This window comes from Rhea americana, unplaced genomic scaffold, assembly GCF_003343005.1.
Source record: "Rhea americana isolate MKP2758 unplaced genomic scaffold, rheAme1 scaffold_38, whole genome shotgun sequence".
Lineage (NCBI taxonomy): Eukaryota > Metazoa > Chordata > Aves > Rheiformes > Rheidae > Rhea > Rhea americana.
This window is the reverse complement of record NW_028186512.1, coordinates 1,185,280-1,204,914: the sequence shown is the minus strand read 5'-3', so window position 1 is coordinate 1,204,914 and position 19,635 is coordinate 1,185,280. Positions and strand designations below refer to the sequence as shown.

At 39.8% G+C, this 19,635-nt stretch overlaps 1 protein-coding gene across 1 annotated transcript in view; it reads right to left on the bottom strand.

Annotated features, from left to right (window-relative positions):
- Nucleotides 1-819: 819 nt before the first annotated feature.
- Nucleotides 820-19,635, bottom strand: part of IQCM (IQ motif containing M) — a 126,858-nt gene continuing 108,042 nt past the window's right edge. Inside the window, exon 14 of the mRNA XM_085313145.1 lies at nt 820-1,080. Coding sequence (XP_085169271.1) covers nt 820-1,080 — 261 coding nt within the window. The remainder of the gene's footprint in view (nt 1,081-19,635) is intronic.

Genomic DNA, 19,635 nt, shown 5'->3' with positions numbered 1-19,635 from the left:
TGAGGGAGTTTGCCATGCACATAAAAGTGAACAGCCCAAACTACAGCTATTACTAACTCCAAACTTCCATTGTTATTAACTCCAGCTGGTTAGTTTGAAGCATAAATATATGTATTTTTATATTCATTTCATTTTGCTGCCTGATACGTAAGATCAACGTCGTCGTTTTAAATATCTTTGCACTGTTTTAGTTCTACAGTACGGCAAAGAGCAGGGTGGCAAGGAGTATAACTCGAATCTAAAATAAAATGGGGTGGACTAGTATGTCAAGTTTGCCATCTGTAAAGTTACAGTGTAATTATTTTAGTGTAAAAATGAGGGCAGACTCAAAATCCTGGTGTAATCCGTTTAGTATCTGGTCAAATTCAGAGAATCAAAAAATGGTTATAAGCGTCCTTGTGATTCCCTGATCTTTGCTCATTACACAGCAGGCTGGACCCATATTTCAACTTAAAAGGTATTCAGGACCGTTCCTGTATGACTTTGACTGCAAGAAGACCATTCTGGCACCACGGGAGTGATCGTGGCACAACAGCAAGTCAGCTACTCCCTCTTTTCCTTAGGTGCACAAAAGGAATCCTGAAAGATACGGTTTAAGCAGCTTTGAGGTTATTTTGAGTCTTAAAAACCTAATGATTTAGCTGCCTTGAATATAATTTCTCCTCTGAATATGTACACTAGCTGTTGTCCTTTTTATGTGTGTGGCACGATCCAAGACGCTAATAGTGCCTAGCAGTATTTATAGATAGCCTTTGATTTTATATTCACAGTAGCCTGGAAGCATCTTGACAATGAATGGTCTTATCTCAATATGTCAGGCTATCGCTGACCTTCTGTCAGCATGACGCTGATACGCAGCAGCCACTGCATGTCCCGAAAACGCCACCAGCTGCCAGGAGCCGCCTTTACTCTCTCTGCAGCAAGTGCGGTATGGCTGGAACCATATAATCTAGGCCACAGGCTGCACCGTGGATCCATGCTAATTCCCAGGGCTTGCTGCAAACACATGGTATCATAAAACGGGTTTTGTACTTTAAACTCGTGACCTCCCGGTGCTGCCATCACTGTTGGAGTCTGGGCCTGAGGAACACAAAAAGGTTTTCACTTTAAACAGACAAAGATGCACAACTTTCTGRTGTCAATTGGACGGTCAATTCCCAAATGAGGGACAAAGGATTAAAACARATCCAATAAAATATGTGTTTTTTCTTTCTATCAGAAGTGACAGGCAGTATGCACTTCCCAAGACACAATAACCTTCAAAATAAGGCACAGCAGGGTGAATATAGTGTATTTCACAGCGAAGACTCACATTTCATATAGAACACGACCCCTGCATACACTGACACAATTCTTACTCAACTTGAAATTTGCTCTTCAAGTGTCTGTGGGCATTTGTGTGTGCGGTAGAAGCGTGCGAGCTTCCCAGGCCAAGGCTGGGCAGTGCAAGGAGGTCTCTCCGGTAGCTTGCTGAGTGAGGGTGGGTGGTTCTAAAAAGTCTCCAATAAGTGGCTCTTCGTAAATCAATTTTAAGCCGTGGGACCGCGTTTTGTGTTAAGTTTTGCCAGCAGCCCTGGAAGGCCTGCCAGAGGGGGAGGGTGGGCAGCACAAGCCATCTGCAGCCCCCCGGCACCTGGAGGTCAGCCGTGCTAGATGGCGGGGAGCAGGGCCAGGCTGAACAGATGTACAGAGGGGGCCTGTTTCTTTTATTCACTTAACTTGGGCTTTTACATACATATCTCTTTTAATCCACTACTCATTCAAGCACAAAAACCTCTTATCCAAGGTTAATTTGGTCCTTTCAGACTAAGTTAGTTGGCTTGTATACAGCTACAGGCCAGATTTCCCCTCAAGACTGTTAACGTTCACTCTGCCGAAAGGATTTAGGCTAAATCATGCAAGTGCTGACAGCCCTCCAACATTTTTCCACAATCTCCTTAAGTGCCCCAAAAGTCATTCAACTCCCCCACAGTTCACTCTGGAGGAATCACAGCTTGGGCTGACGCAGGTCAAAGATGCAGGGGCTCTCTGACGGCCACAGCCCACGGCACCAAGCRGGATACGGCCGCCAGCTGAGGCCAAACGCTGCGGAGGCCACAGTGCAGCATGGCCCACCCAGGACCCCAGCGAGCACATCTGCATGGCAGCAGACACAGACCTTCGGATCACTTGCCATCTCCAGCTCCTGAATGCAAATCCAGTAGGATTTGAAAGCCTTTCTCTGCTGGTTAAAGCCTGGGATACAGCACTCGTGCATTGAGCTTGCTTTAGACAAAATCACAGCTCTGCATTAAGTGCCCCAGCAGTGCAAGGGGCTGTAACTGTGCAATCAAGATGTGACATGCACCCCACAATCAGGGATCCAAATGTATGATACATCCACGAGTGCTTTTGGGATACCTTTGCTGGAAGAGGGAGTCTCTCTGAAYGTCCAAATAGCTGATTTGCTCATGTTGTTAATTTTTGATGCACTCTGACCCCCATCTGTAACATCTCTTGATTCATTACTAACTTAATTACTGAAAGAGTGCCCACCCTTAAATGCTGAGCTTGGCCCTCATAACATGGATCTGTACTTACCAGTGGTGCTTTGTGGCTGCTCTTCGGATGTTATTTGTCTTATTTCCATCCTGAGCTCAGTGAGCAGAGAGCAGGGAGCATTTGGCTGTTCACACCGAGAAACCTCGTGACCCTTATCTGCATGGACTCCAAAATATTTCCAGTCATTCTTGACACATGTGTTCAAGTCTGGATTACTTCTAACTATGCTAACTTTCTTGCATAACTTAAAGCAAATGCTGTGTCGATGATTCTAGTTTCCCCTTCGGGGACTTCAGAGGAATGCTACAAAAAATAAAAATAATATTAAGTTTATGTAAGGGGAAAAAAAGGTAACAATTTAAAAGATGCAGGGGCTCACTATCACGGGTGAAAATTAAGATAATCTTGCTTTTCAAAATCAATATTTTAATACAGTGGTATTAAAACTTCCCATCCTCTTCCTTGGAAGCGTGGTTACTTTCCAGGCTCCTCAGGGGTTAGAGTCTCTACCACAGCCAGGAAATTCTTCAAGCCAGAGCCATAAATATCCCTACATATCCGCGAACCTAACCTAATACAAATAATGTGTCAAAAAAAGGAAAACCAAAATCCTGAATGGAAACCCTCAGTATAGTTGTGATCTGCAGAGTGCTGTGGATCAGGATTGGGAAGTATCTGGAGTGAGCTTATTGGTTATGTAAGAACAGAAACCCTCATAACAGCAGTCCTAGATTACGTAATGATTCTTCTAAAAATCGAAATGGATCCATTCATTCTACTCCTATCTGTGACAGTTTCAGTCCACTTTTTCATTTTATTCAGCAGTTGAGGATTCATTTCCAGTGGCTAGAAGCAGCTAGAATTGCTATATAGGCAAAGGCTAAAAGCTTTGAATCCTTGACATATGTTCAAGTTTCATGGCTGACTGTGAAGTTGTGAAATAATATTTTTTTAACTATACGCTCCTGACTGCTCTGTGGTTTTGCCATTATTTTAATTAAATTGCATTTGTGAAGATCTGRTCAATCCAAAGACGTATGAACAACTGAATGCTGGAGTCAACATACTGTTTCTTACTGTACAGTATTGGGATTCTGGCAAGATATTCAGGGAGATCAGATCACCTTTGCCAGATTTTCCTTCAGTTGGTGTGCAGAATCTTTGACAGTACAGTAATCTGACAGGTTTCACTGTTCATGAACACCATTGGGTACTAAGCAACAGCTGATCAGATAAACCACATGGAGAATTAGAAGGGGAAAAAGACAGCTCTTGGACATGCAGCAATTCGTTCAAATGCCTATAAATGGCCTTACAAGTAGTCAAATATGCCTTATGGTGAAATTAAAAAATACAGAGGGCTAGAGTCTTTCAGGATTTACACCATTTGCAAGGTATGAGCAAAATACAAAGATTTTCATTATGCAAGAGTGTTTTAGTGATTTAAWGCAAGTGATATAAAGCTACCTCCAAAATGCTCTCGTGGCAATGATGAGACAGCTAGACCAGGCAAAGCGGGCAGCTGTGTAGGGCAGCAGCCTTTTGAGCCAGACTCTGCGCGTGGCTGCTAGCATGAGAGCCTTCGTCAGCCAGGTTGGCTGGTGGTGCTGCTGCTGAGGGAACTGGGCTTTATGGGATGGCAGAAACTGCCTCCCCTGGCAGCAGTAGCTGCTGTCCATTTATCTCACCAGAGGGCTCACAGATTGATTCTGAATCTCCAAGGCTTTCATCCTAGATCGCTGATCCAGATCCCTTCTTCCACTTGTTCCTGCCTATGGCACAAGTGGGCCAAGTCTTCATATGCCATTGGGCAACAAAACTCAGTTTTGCTAGCACTGCTAAAAGGTCTTAAGCCACCTCAAAATAGGAGTATAAAGTAATGTTTATAAATTGGTAGGGTCAATTATGAGTGGGATGCAGCCACATCAGTGGAGGCATGTGCTCATTCTCCAGCATCCTGTTGACTGGTATCTTGAGAGAGTAGTTTTTCTGCTATGGAAACACCACAGACCCCACTTCAGACAGGAGGGTTAAACGGGCCATGGTACAATGGGGAAGTAACTACCTGAACTGAACAGAACATCCTGGACTGGGAGCTGGCTACTAATATAACTCAAATTTAATGACAAATTATTGTGACTCCTGATATTAAAGTAGTTGGCCAGTTTCAAGTCTGTTGAAATGCACACAGAAAACGAGTGTGCTGGCTAGCCACAAATGACAACAACTTGACACTCCATTGACTTGCACTTTGTCATCATTAGCACTTGCAGAGAATAACTGCAGAAGGCCACCTCATAGATTAGCACTATTTTCTRCTCTGAATTAGTTTAGATGGCTGCAGAAGGCAAATTGCAGGTCAAGCTCTGCAGAAGCCTATCCCTTCATTTTTAAGACCAGTAATGACTGTGCAATCAGAACCTGTGCATTTAAAATTGCCTTTTAAATTGTCTTCTGCTCACAGAGCCAGAACCCTCTCACTCTGCCGTCATAACACATTGCTGCAGGGCACATTTTGCTGTCACAACAGGAAAGACAGAGATAAAAGAGGGCTCTAAAAAGTAAGAATTTGATGCAATGAGGTTGAATTTGGCTCTGCAAGTAGAGTGATTAGCAGCAGTATTAGAGGTAAGATGTAGAGGTTAAACTCCTTGTTAGGGCCAGGAGCAAATATGAAATGAAAAATAAAAAGAGAAACAGTGACAAAGCAAGACACACAAATGCACTAAAACAGGCTTCTTCTCTCAGCTTTCCAAATGCTTATTCGCTTAGCACAGTGGAGAGCCTTGAATGTCACAGGTTTAAGCTCCTTTTATGCTGCTCACCCCTTCTGCCCAAATACTTGGAATGCAGCAAAAGAGAAAGGAGATAGAGCACCAACCTTTCAAACACTGACAAAACTTCATATTCCATAGACTTGTGTTTACGGCCTTTTGGCTGTGCWTTAGGGAATCTCTCTCTGTTTACTCTTCTGTTGTCATATGAGTAGCCCTGCTGGGCTTATAGCTTGCTTGCTTAAGTAAATCTTCCTTGGTAGAAAACATTGTACTTTATTGTTACTCTTAAGACTCTCACATAAAAATTGTGTCATTTCTGTAACTATACACCTAAGTAGTTAGGATGCCTGATTAAGCGGATAGCTTACTGTTATTCTTTTACAAACCTTTTTATTTCAATAGTTTTCTTTCTAGTAACAGGATAATATGTGCTCCCACTCTAATACAGTACAAGATGCATGCTAGGAGGAGCAGATTGTTGACTGTAGTTTTAATAAATATTTTTATTGAGCTAATTTATATTAAAGTGATCTCTTCTGCTAAGCAAGAAAAAAATGGTTTCTAGAATGACTAGCCAACTACAACAGACATAATAATAGCCATCAAGTTTATAGCAGTACCTTCAAACAATTGCAAATGAAGACATATGTTGTTTCACAAAAAAGCACGTATTATGAAACATGAAATTGCATCATGTTTAAGGTATTCTGCACACAGTACATGTTAGTGAAGTGAAAGGGCACATCTGTGCTGTACTTATTCAGATGACTATTTTATTCACTGGATGATGGCAATTTATTCATTAATTTCTGGACCCCAGATTGCCAAGATATCTGATATCAGATATCTGGCTGATGTTAAAACAGTTGGACTTAGTATTTGAATCTCATCATTTGTGACTGTTTAAAAATCATGGCTGAATAATAAGTACATGAAAGAGAACAAGTAAATAGAAATAAAATATCAAACATAATTGCCTCCTCTCTGATCCCTGAGAGGGAACAATATGCATAGATTCCTTATAGGAAGTTTCCCATACACTTCATTTGTGGATGGATACTGAAGCTGAGGTCCRGACTATAAAGTGAAGATGTTATAGGACATGGTCTTAATTCTTATTGTTGCCTTGCAGAAGTATAAGCAGGTTGCCATCAAACAAAGAAATAATGACATGAGGAGGTTTATACACTCTTTAATTTCCATTTTTGCCCAAAGGCTGGGAGAGAAAGTTGTGTGCCTTCTTGACTAAGAGCAAGAGGGTAGATTGACCCCTCTTCATAGTTTGACGAATACAGGTGCAGTACATATATCTCTGTCAATGTGGTAGTTGACAGAGCAACAATGTCTTTTTCTCATTTCACTTATAAATGTGTGGAAAGGGGGGAAATAATTGAGGCTAGTACTTCTGCCACCAGCAGCATCATATGTATCAGCATGGTCTGCTTGGCTTCTGTGCATGGCCATCATCACACCGTCCCAGTGACCACAGTTGACTGCTCTACCTTGCAACTTGCAAATACATGCACCCAGTGCAAAAGTGGGGTGACAAACCCATAAGAAACAGAACTCTGATCAGAAACATGGGAAGATCCTGCTTTCCCTCGATTATCCCCAATTAACAGATTGTGCAGCTCAGAAGGACAACACAAAGGGGTATACCAAAAGGTACTTGGCACTCTGTAAAATAAGTTTAAGACAGGATCCCCCTTGCTATCATCATCATGTGCAGTCTTTGTAAGCAATCTCTTCTATATCCACATAGCAGAACATGGCTGAAAATTTTAGGAACAGGAAAGTTTATTGCCAGCTTTGCTTTCTGTAGCTTGGAGTCTGCAAATATAACAATAAATGAAGTATATTGAACTGATATTTAGAGCTGAAAATGAAAAGTTCATTTTTACTAGCATTAAGATATTTTTCTATCTAAAGTATTCATTTCATTGCAGTACGAAGCATCAACCTTTTCTCATACTATTTTACTTTTCTTTCTCTCCCTTGGGAAAAGAACATGCACAATGGCAGCTTTTCCATACAAAAGTAATTCCTGATGGAAATACTAAGACTAGAGGAATGATGTTTCTTTTGAAGAAACTCTCAGCACTACACTGACCTTTTTCTGATCAGTTCTACAGAAAAATACTATTTCTGTCTAGATATACCAAGCCAAAATGGAATATTTTCCCTTTTTTCAGGCCTGCATGGTTAAGGCAATCTCAAAGTCACGGTGAACTGTTTTTATTAAGAGGAAAAAAAGAATGGTATCAATGAGATAATTCTTTGGGAAAACACAGTGCTTTAACCACACTCTTTCTTCCATAATGCCCAAACAACMCATCCACCACTAATGCCTTTCCAACACAGCTGAACAAACACAGAGGAAAACAAGGGGATCTAGGGAACTGCAGAGTTTCCCGCTTCACTCCCGTGTGGGCTTGCTTGTGGCGCTGGGGAGAGGAGACCCAATGACTGCAGTCCGCACCTAAGGGCAGGAGTCAGTYGCAATGGGCAGCACCCGGGATAGGCAACCTCTGCCTACCCCAACCTCTTGACTGGGACTGAGGGGAGGAGCTGTGTTGTTTCTCTCTCCCTTCTGTATTTGTGCACAGGCATATACACACATATGATTTAGCTGTTAATTGGGCCTGACCACAGCAAGCTTTGCCTTGAGCTGTGGCTTGCTAATGCTTTAACTAMCACTACTCAACAGGACATTTAGTTGCCCTGAATGAAAGGTTGCTCATTCACTTTAACCACATCTTTGACTGCTCAGTAGATTAAAGACATGTTTACTAGAAGCCATTAACATTTTTCAGCATAACAAGAGAGGAGGAGAAAAAGGAAAACTCATCTACCTCTCTGTGGACAGACTGGCACATGTAGTTACAGTTATGCAGTCATAGCTCTGCCACTAGCAATGACTATTGCCCATTTCCTGAATGATACATAGAGCAGCGAGAACTAAAAATATTTGCTGGAGGGTGCCTTGGAGTTCATGCAGTCCAAGCCCCTGCTTGTAGCAGCACTACTGCCAATACTACATCAGGCCTGTCATGGTTGTGCCAAGGCTAGTCTTGGAAAACTGCAAGGACTGAGCTTTCACAGCCCCACTGGGTAACAAGTTCTAATCCCACACCATCTTCCTAGCAAGGAAATTTAACTCTTATAGATTTCTCCCATACAAAAAAGAGACGTGAAATCTATGCTTTGAACAACATAGGTTACCTATTCTAGGCACTGCACATTCTTACTGATCCCTGCACATACCTATCAAAAAGTGAGGAAGGCAGCGTAGCATCCCCTCCAAGGTCTGCCGGCAGCCTCTCTGCAGTGTGACCAGTGGCAAAGGCCAGCCCACACAGGAACAGCACAGGACGCTTTGCAGCTGCACAGTTGTGATCCTGTGAATGTACTCGAGAGAGGGAAAAAAAATTGGCATTATAAAAGGAAGAGTGTGGTAAAAGCCATAATTTGGCTGGGATTAAAGAAACCACTGGAAGTTCCTTAGATTTAAATTTTGCACAGATGTCAACTATACTTGTTCCTACTGTCTTTAATTTAATGTCTGGAATATTGTGGTAATGTAATTCAGATGACATGTGACTGGGAAACTGCCAGACCAACAGATTTGTGAAATTTTCTTTTTATGTTTAGATTTAATTAAAAAAAAATCTCTCATGTGTGGCTTTTCTACACAGCGGTGTAAGAAAATGCTCTAGAAAGCTATGAAAAATGTCTGCAAAGTGCACTTGAAAATGTTTACAGACAGACTAGAAGGGAGAGGTATCTTGCAGCAGCTGTGGCAGCTGCCATTTTCTCATTTTCTCCTAGCTCAGCACACCGTGGCTCTGTCCCCCTTCCCATTAGGCAGAAGAGGAGGCAAATGCCTGCAAGCTCTGCATTTGCTTCACCTGTCTACTTCACCCTTTTATCAAGCGTTGGGGTTAAGCGCACCCTCTCAGAACAAGCCCCGTGCTCAGCTCAACCTCAAGGCAGCTCCCTTCCTATCCCATTATTTTTGGAGGCTGCTCTGCTCCACCCAAGTGCCTTTGCAGTGCACAGATGAGCAAGGAGAGCAAGAATCCCCGAACCTGGAGAACGAGCTCCCAAAGCTGCTGTGTGTGTGTGATAAAGCCAGTGCAAGCAGCCACTGCTGCTGCACTCCTTAGCGTACCATATTTAGAAAGTCAGAGCTGGGCTGGATCTATGTTTAGGTGACCTCCTAGTCTTGCTATTGTACACACATGAGGCAAAGACCTTGTGGTTTTGGGTGAAGCAGGTGGTTTTCCCATATCCAAGAGCAGCCTTCCTTCCCACTCGTACAATACAATGCACTGTACGCCATATCTGCTCTCAGTATTTACTGCTTTAAGTTCTCTGAAACCTCTAGTTTCAGGAAAAGCTGTAAAGACTCAGGCAGGCTCTCTTGCTGCTGATGTGGTTCCACCTCACAGGGAAAAGGTGAGAGCTCCCTGATGGGCTCCACTGTGCCCATTGCACCAGCTGGGTGATGGCAACCTCTGGCCACCAGGATGGAAATATCTTAAATTGCTTCTGTTTTTTTGTAAAGTGAACATGTGCCAACACCTTCACAGACGTTTGCGTGTCTTACTCCATATTACTTATTAAAAAGTAGTTGGTATCTTACAGATGCTTCATATCTGCTATATGGGGATGCATTTCCTAATCAAGACTCAGGGAAAAAATAAAACATTTAAACTACGATCAGATTTCTAGTCAAGTAACAGAGATGAGCTAAGATCAGGGCCATGTTTACCTAACTAGGTGGCAATTAGATCTGTCTGTTAAGTTTTCACAGGAGCTGAAGTCATCCTGATTTGGTAGAAATCCAAGACTTCAGCTGAATATTTTTAACCTCACTTTACTAGTTAATGTATGAAAACAGTTTCAGAAATTGTTTTTAAGAAATAAAGAAATCTGATAAGAATGGAGCATTTCTCATCCTGTTCACATTTAAAAATAGGCATAATTATTTTTTTAAAAAAAAGGTCTTGGAGTGTCCCTTTGGAGTCCTTTTTAGCCTCTCAGCTCACAATTTATTACAAAACATTTTGGAGGACATCATTGCTTTTGGAATAATAATACCGGTACACAAGAGGCTCAAGACAAATTGAACCAGATGGTGATTCTTATAGTTACTTGCATATGAGTGCATATTAGATCACATTACCAGGACTCTCTCTCCAGTAAGATCCTGCTTAGCCTAAAGTAAGGTATGACCATGTGGTCCTACTTGATTACAGCTTAAATTATCCTCTCCAAAACACATTTATAACTGCTTTCCCTCTTTGCTTGTTACCATGATGTTTTTACATGGTGGAGAGAGTACTAAGTTCATTTTTCAAAGCGAATAGCAGTGCTTCCCCAACACACTCCTCCACATGCTGGAGGAAACATTAGTTTTTATGATACAGATACTCAGGCACACCCAGCACAACACCGCCTCTACGAGCATGTTTAGGTAAAATGAAAACACTTGGGCTGATACACTTAATGATAAAAGTTTGCGGAGGAGTCTGAAGAATTCTTCAATAAATGACTTCAAAATTTCAATCTGGTCTCACTGTGCATGGAAGTGACTCATGTATTCTTTTGAATCTATTTGCATTTGTTGCATTATGCAACTGTAATATTCCACTTTTCTCCTTAGAAAAGACATCTGAGCTCTGTTCAAGTGTAGCAAAAGGGCAGTGATAGGCTCTCAGTATCCTCTCGCTTGCTCTCTTAATCAGCTTTCTAAATTAACTACTTTTACTGCATTTACTTTAACTGTGAGTTTATCAATATATTTATCCATGAATTCTCTGATTTTAAAAAATAGAGTAAATTACTTGGTTCAAAATTTAGCTGCCAAAAGAAAACTATAACAATCTACATATATCTTTCTGCTGATCTCTTTCAACAAAATGTAACATACACAATGGCCCAGGCAGCTTTGAGACCAAAATTGTTATTTCAAGAAATGTACCCTTTCACCGTATTACTTTAGGTCTACAAATGCATTTTTCACTTGAAATTTTGACTCAGCTTTCATCCTAGACATACGGATGCCATTCTCTTTTTGCTCAAAGGCACTGATGCAACAGAACAAAAACATTAAGTCTGGAGGCAGGCCAAGCTGGATAGAGGCAGCACAGAATATACAGTACTTCCATTGACATCAGATCTGGAAACAGATCAGATATGAATGGAAGATCCATACTGAGTCAGGTTTACATGTAAACCTCCATTAAGTCTGGATTAACTCCAAAAGCTAATGTGGTATCAGTGAAAGAACTGCACTGTATCTACTTTCAGACATTCTGCTGCAAAATCAGATTGGTTTTAGTTCACAGATTAAAATCCAGCCAAACTGTCTGGATAATTTTTTTTTTAATGTACTCATGAAGACTTCATTAAAGGATTGTTAAGACATTACACAAAACAAGAGCTCAGCAATCCATGGTTAAATAGGACAGTGACCTGACTGAGTTAAAAGTCAGAGAGAGACAGAGACAGAGACAGAGAGAGATACTAGACTCTGCTTTCCGTAATACCAATTTTGCCCTTTCACATTTTGCAAACATTTATTTTCAATACACTTTTTTTATTATTTTTTTTTCCTGTTGGTAGTTTCAGCTGGTTTTACTCCTTCGTTGCTGACTGATGGACTTATTAGTCCCTGGAATACAGGAAGATTTTTGTCCTGGGATTAGACCAATTTAGAGTGAACAGAAAAGTAATTTCTTTCTGAACAACTTTCAATTATATATATGTAGGCTATCAAGTGTGCCACTGCTTTTTAAAATATATCTCTTTCTATTGTTTTCTAAAATGTGTATTTTATAGCTACATCAGTGCTGTTCTCCAGCTCTCCTAATTCTTGCACCTATTTTTGAAATAGAATAAAGCAAATGGAGAAGCCAAGAAGAAACAAAAACAGCCCAATCTCCATTAATAAAACACCACCTTCTCTTTGTTTTGCACAATGCAACCTGCACATCATGTTCTTCAAACCCAAAGCAAAGTATATAAACGATTGCTACCAAATCCACACTTCTACTGGAAAATTAAGGCTCTTACTTTTTATGACCTTACAATTTCAGATGTTCTTTCTTACTGATTTCTTTCTATTTCTGCTGAACAGGAAGGAAAGATATACAAACCTGTTTGCACTTTAGCAAGCTGGTTTAAAGGCACTCCTGCCCATTCAGAATTAAGTCCCTGCTGTGCAGTTCCATCCCAAGCCACCATGCTGATGTCATTCTAGGTCTCCCCAATGTGATTTCTCAGAGCACAGTGAACTCGGTATTTGCTTTTGTGTGTGTGTGTGTTTGTGCTGTATGTCTGTTACACAACATCAAGATATTGCAAGTAACTTAAATTTCATGGCATCAGTTCGAGTCTAGGGTAAATTTTGTTGCCTTTGTAAGAACCCAATACAGTATGAAAGTGTTCAGTTTTGGATATGAGCAGAAGGGGTAAACTCACTTGTTCATGTTCCAGGGCAGCAGTAAGGGGGTGAACTCTACATTGCTCCTATAATTTTGAAGGTACTCTCTCTACCAGTGTTTATTGTTACTTATGCCTTTATATCAAAGCTTTTCAGCTTACAAATAATTAACATATTAAGCATTGCATTGTGCATGCAATGCTTAAAATTGCAAGGAGATGAGAGAGACATACGTCTTCCATGAAGTCCAGAATGCAAATATACTACTTTGACCTCTCTTCCCAGGTTCCAGGTGTACCATAGGTATTCTTTTCTTCAGGCATAAATACAGCTTGCCCCAATTGTAATTTTTCTTTGTCTCTGCCTACTCATTCTTTAGAATAATTTTCTCTAGGCTCAGCACAAACATCACACTTTTTGTTCACTACATTTGTGAAATTCAACTTGTTTTTATAACACAGCATACACAATCTGACAGTAAAGCCTTTGTACGTGTGAACTTCCTAAGTCAAAGTAAACTTGACTAATCCCATAATAAATACTTGGCAGAAGGAGCATTTGAGCAATATTAATGTTGGAGGGAGGAGCATAAGCAAATTACCTTAATTTGGGATAGCAAAGAAATGAGTGAGAAAAGCTAGCAATAGACATATCTTTCTTTTCTTGGTACAGTGCAAAAACAAATGAGAAGCTGAATCCCGAGTTAATATTTTTATATACATATTAAAAAAGGTATCAGACTTGAGTCAAGGTTTTATCTAAGCAGTACATTTTATGCATTAATTTACTGGTTTTATGCACTGCAGGCTAAATAATATCGCCCTTCAGTTGTGCAGGTGTTCTACACATGGGGAAAAAGGTAATAATTTCCCTCTTTCCTCACTGTGCAGGAAGCATTGTCCAAATCCCAGCATAGGAATAATTATGTTCATCAGCCATGATGAACATACAAATGACAAAGAGGGAAGGTATTAATAAAAGCCAAAGATGGCTCTACTGCTCCAAAAGTTTTCCTACATCCACAGGAATGTCTATGCATGCAAAGCTCAGATCTAAGTAGTTTATGCTTTTCCCCAGACACATTCTGGAAATGCTCTGTATTTCAAAGGAATAATATTTTGGCAGTGCACATCCTTTCTGTCTATCCTATGAGGTTTAGGCTTCCAACTATTATTGATGACCCCTATATGCAAGGTTGACTAGCATGTAAAAATCTTTTGATCGTTGTAACTTTAGGATGAGTAATCCTGAGAGCTAGTCCTGTGACACACAGTTTTTTCAGTATGGCTACTTACTTGCCCAAGATCATGAAACAGTACTTTTGTCTCATGACTCATGTGGGCTGTAACAAGAAAAATCAAAACTCTGTTGGGAATAAACTTCTATTTTTCTATACATCTGTACAGTTGGAGTAACTCCACTGGCACCTGTAAACCACCCTTGAAAAGAGCTTGTATAAATAAAAGGAAGATTTGACCCTTGAAATTAGACACAACAAAGTGAATTAAACAAGTGAGGTTAAAGCRTAACTTTGTTCCTTGGTGCTACTATTTAAGCCATAAAAACAGGGACAAAATCTTACATAATCTCTCTCTTCAATCTCAAATTTCAGATTTTTCAGCTTCACCCATTATACTGATCATATGGTTTCTACATACCATCCTGACAGTTTGCTTTATGGCATCATCAGCACTTTTATCTCAGAAAATACCCATAAAGGTGTATTCCTCTGAAACCTATGCCCTTTTTAGAATATAACACAAACTTGTGGTGTCCAATTCAAATGCTCTGTCACATTTTTCTGGTCTCTCCAGAGACTTCTCTATATTTCATTTTTCTTTCAGAGCAGCTGCTGCTGGGCTCCTTCTTTGAGACTCTCAGCTTAGCTCAAAAGCCAAGCAAAACACACAGAAACCTCTGAACTAGATTTCCATTTTTCTACAGAACACTTAACCTACTGGTCTGCTAAACCTTAAGGGTCAGTCACCACAAGAATTAATTCCTACCCTGTAACTTAATTGCAATCCTTATTGCAGCAAGTCGTTCCTTGTTATCATACTTCTGGTAAGTGCACAAAACCTGCCAACTTCCTTGTCTCTCTCCTCAACATTACTAGCCCCCCTTTCATCATAAGCAGCCAATTTTCCCCAGCTGCATCTGCACCTGAAGGAGTGGGGACTGACACATGTAATATGGTAGGCTAAGCCCTCAGGGCTCATATAATTCATTAAGAGCTGTCATTCCTGTATACCTGGAAACATTGTGCTAGTCATTAAAGGGGGGAAAAAGGATTCAAAAGACTTTGTCATATAATGTTTCCTTTTTAAGGCCTAATATTTACCATTAAGTCTCACTAATTTGTACTACTAAATCTAAAAAACCTTTAAGTTTGCTTAAGTGTTGACCACTTAGAGAACAGTTTCATGAATAATCACTTGTGTAAATGTAGGGGATCACAAGCTTAGGGAAGGAAGGTATAACTCCTTACTGTAGCAGAGATTCACCAATTCACCTCTGCACCACAAAGAATTTGGTTAATGAGAAGTAAACAATACTTTGTATAAATATGTACTCTTGATAACACAGTGTATTAATATGTCCAAATACTACCAACTGCTGCAGCTTAAGACATCATAGAAGAATCAAAAAAGCCATTTAAATAACAGTTTACTCAGGGTATTGCACTTAATTTCTGTGTCATCCGAATACATGTGTTTGTCACTAGAAGAATGGACTTTCACCGGTGGAGTAGTATCAGTAAACTCATTGATGATACTGTAATTTCATTTTATTTTCATGTATAAGCGTAATGCAGGATGACCTGGTGGTTATTTCCAAGCACAGGTTTGTAACGCTCACTAAAATGGTTAGTCTGCTATACCAGTTGTTTATCTGAAGGATTTCTAGTGACTTCTCCAGAAAAAGGAGGAAAAAAGATGGCTCTAGACATCAGTCCTTATAAACACAGTTTAAACAATGTGATTTCACAGTTGCTTAAAAGTCACAGAGCAGCTGCGTTGAAATTGTAAAATCTGCAGTTTTATTATGCCAATGACTTTCTATTGGCCTCAGTCATAAAATAACATACTCTTCACTGAAGTTCTCTGCTAAACAAAAAACACATCCAGACTGACTAAAAATCCAGCTCAGATGAGCAAAAAACAATTTGGCCTTCATCCTACTGGGCTCAATTGGTCCAATAATAAACAATTTTATTTTTCTTCTTCACTGCTATTCTTACTGATAATTACCTTATTCTGAAAGCAGAAAACAAAACACTGAAAAGTAACTCTTGGTTTGAGGAATTCACAAATAGCACTTTATCCTCACTGCAGGAGTTAACGGCATGCTGAAAGTTTTCTAAACTTTCTCCTGTTACTATTTTTGTGCAAATTCCAAATTTGCCAACTGCAGAAGAGGATCTGCTGAAGAGGTTTCTCCCCAGCAGAGAAGACAAGGAAGTCCTAATCATTCATTACTGGCTTTGGAATTCAGGCAACAGCTTTCAAACAAATTATTGTTTCTAGAGTAATCATTTTTAGCCCACATCTTCTGTGTCCGTGTCTGTACTTGCAGGGTCTGCACTTAAGGTCTAGTGCACTGCATACTTTAAGTAGAATAAAAATAGATTCTAAATATAGCACCTACTTGAACACAAAATAGATGTTCCAGATAATACTTCAGTGCAAGCTACTAGAGCACTGTACTGCTTATAGGTATAATGTCAAGAAATCAGTGAAAACAACACTTTTTACAATTTCTGTGGCAACAGATAATATTTGAATCACTTCTAAACAAGGTAGAGATAGGTAGGAATACTGCTCTTTGCTCATTTAAAGATAATGTTCTAAATCTGGTTTCTTCATGCTTTTTAAAATCAATTTTCTAATACCGCATGTGCCTTTTCATGTTTTGTACTCCATCTCTAACAGTGACTTATAAAATATTCAGAAAAGTATATGCCAGAATAGAAGGAGTACAAAGCCTTACTGAGAAGTCTGTAAACAATCTATTACAATTTGCATCAAATTATACTTATATGGGATTCAGTCTGTTAATTTTGTATTTATAATGGTATTTACCAGTTATGGGGTAGGATAAAAGATAATATGGTAAGCCCTGACTATGATCAGAGTATCAAATATTGAATCAGCAGGAATCCCCAAAAGACATGTTTATTCATTTACATTTCTTAGATTTAATTTAGTGTATTGTTATGCATACCCTTAGATCTAGAAAATAATGAAAATTAATCTTCCGAAAGTATAAATAAAGTTAATCTCTGTGGACATTATCTGATGACTCATCTGTTGGACTATGCAGAAATTCAGTTACTACCAAATAAATCTTATTTTTGGTACAGCTACAGCTAATGTAGTCATCATGCTGAAAATGTGCACCATTTAACCTGAGGGCTTATATTAATTTTACGGTGGAACTAAAACCACATACCATGATCATTTAATAGACTACCTAGGTACACAAGCACTAAGCTGAATCCAGATCTCTATGCATTCAAAAGGACACTGAATTGTGACTGTTCACTTTCAGGGTTAGTATCCTATTGAATTGGAGAGGGCCTTTCAGATGTCTCAGAGATAAGATTTCAGATTGCCTGCAGACTCAGTCTGATCCTCTTAAACTATTTCTGGATTTATATTCGGACAGCAATGGCAAATGGATTATCTCATTCAGGGTCAGTGAGAATTATTCAGCCTTCTATCTGAATCCCACTTTGACCTTCCACTTCAAAACTAACACTCAAAGCATGAGAGTGCCATCCAAGTCTCTATCTTGAGAAACATGTCATGGAGGAGTTACACTCTCCCCCCTCATCATAAACTTGTGCTCTAAAAAAAAAAAAAAAAAAAACTGTCAGCTAACAAAATTGATTTTTTTATGTTTCTGATGTAATGCTTCACATACTTTCCTGGGCAGTTCATACCTCCTAGAGCTATTCTTTCAGGTATGTGGAAACTTAGCTACAAATGCATTAATTCTCTGACAATTTGCAACTGATGTGTTTCTTAAAAATACAGAGTTTCTGGCACTAAAGATAGTTGGGGTGAAATGCTGGTAGGGTGCACCACTGTGTGTCTCCATTTGATCTCTGTACAGATGGAGAAGGAGGTGACTGCAAAGAATGGTGGATGATTACGGGAATACTGGGGTAAATCACACTGAAGGTGATTCAGAGCCTGCAGGTGCTCTAAGCTGATGCTTCATGGCATTGCCTTCTGGACACTCCCTTCGCCACACAGGCAGGAACTACCAGAGCTCTAATTCAAGTACCTAAACTCTCATCTACTGTATTTATATTTGGTGTGTAAATTCTCTGGGGCAAAAGTACTGAGCCGTGCTTCCATAGACTTTGTGATAAAAGGCATAGCTTCAACCCCATCTATTTCTTTGTTTCCGTAAAGCTTCCAAAAACTTTGTATGCTAAAAAATGCAAATAATAATATTAATAATACTATTAATAAAATTCAGAGAAACTGGGCTTTCTGAAACGTCTACATCTTTACCAGAAATACAGTATGATCTGCCTTCCTTAAAACAAAATGGACATATCTTAGAGAAAACAGAGTCAGCTTTATTTTGATTGTTTTCTTCCTCGAATGTAGCAATTCATAGAATTAATTTCTTTTTTTTTCCTTGAGTAATTGAGGCAAAAAGCCATCATACAGGAACATACTGTAAAGCAGGCTGACACCTAATGCAGTGAAACACAATGCATGTTTTTTGTTTTATTTAACTGATTTCATTCTCAGCTGAAGTGCAAATCCCTCCTTGTCAGAGATAATGTAAAATCTGGGCAAGCGTAGAGTTCTAACAAATGTGAATGTTGACCTTGCACATCTTTTCTTTCCCTTTTTGAATGCTCATGAACTTAATTTGAGTGTAAGTGTTTCAAGGATCAGACTGAAACAGTGTTTTTGAACTCAGCTGGGTCATAGGAACTTTCTCAGCACTCTATTCTAATTTGCAGTTTTGCTATAATAAAAGCCCCAAATATATTGCTACTGTCTAGACGTTTTATCTGAAACAAGTGTCCTTTGTAGTCTCAGAGGACTTTTCTATTTTATTTCCAGTAAATCAAAGTCTGTGAAGAGCTTTGGTTCTTATTAAGACATACCCTTCACAGTCCAGCGACTGCCAACGGAGGCAAGCCATTGACAGTTCATTTACATATAAGTGATGACTTCCATCAGGTAGTTGGCTCAAAAATACAATGGACATTTAGAGCATATCCAATATTTCTTGTTCTTTGATGAGCATCAAGTGCCAATTTATATATAGAAACTGACTATTGAAAAGTAAAGGCTTCTCTTCACTGACCTTACACTGTCTTCTGCAGATCTGGAGTGACATATTGTCACTCAACTAAATGCAAGTTCATTTCTCTGAAGAGGTATGTAGAACAAGCCAGCATCAAGAAATAGCAAAACAAGTGTAAGTTTCATAGAAAATGCCACAGCCACATTCACTGGTACTGCAAGTCACCTTACCATAAACTAGCCACAACGGCAATGTTTACTCATGGCAGAGGTGGAGCTTGAATTCCCCCGTAGCTCTGACTCACACAGTGCCACAACACCCAGATAACACAGTGGTGTATGGGCTGCTGCTTCCTCTAACAAAGCTGAACAGCTATATTTTCTGCCACGCAGAAAGCCCGAGGGGTAGGAGGAGCGGAGAGAATGGGCAGCTGCCTGCAGAGTGTAATCTGCATGCTGTTGTAATAAGGAATGCTAAGGTATTCACAACTGGAATAAATACAACTTGCCATAGTACCGGGAGGTCACTGGCCTGCTGTGGGCTGCAGCTGGCTCTGGCAAATGCAGAACAAGGTTCAGTCCTTAGTAC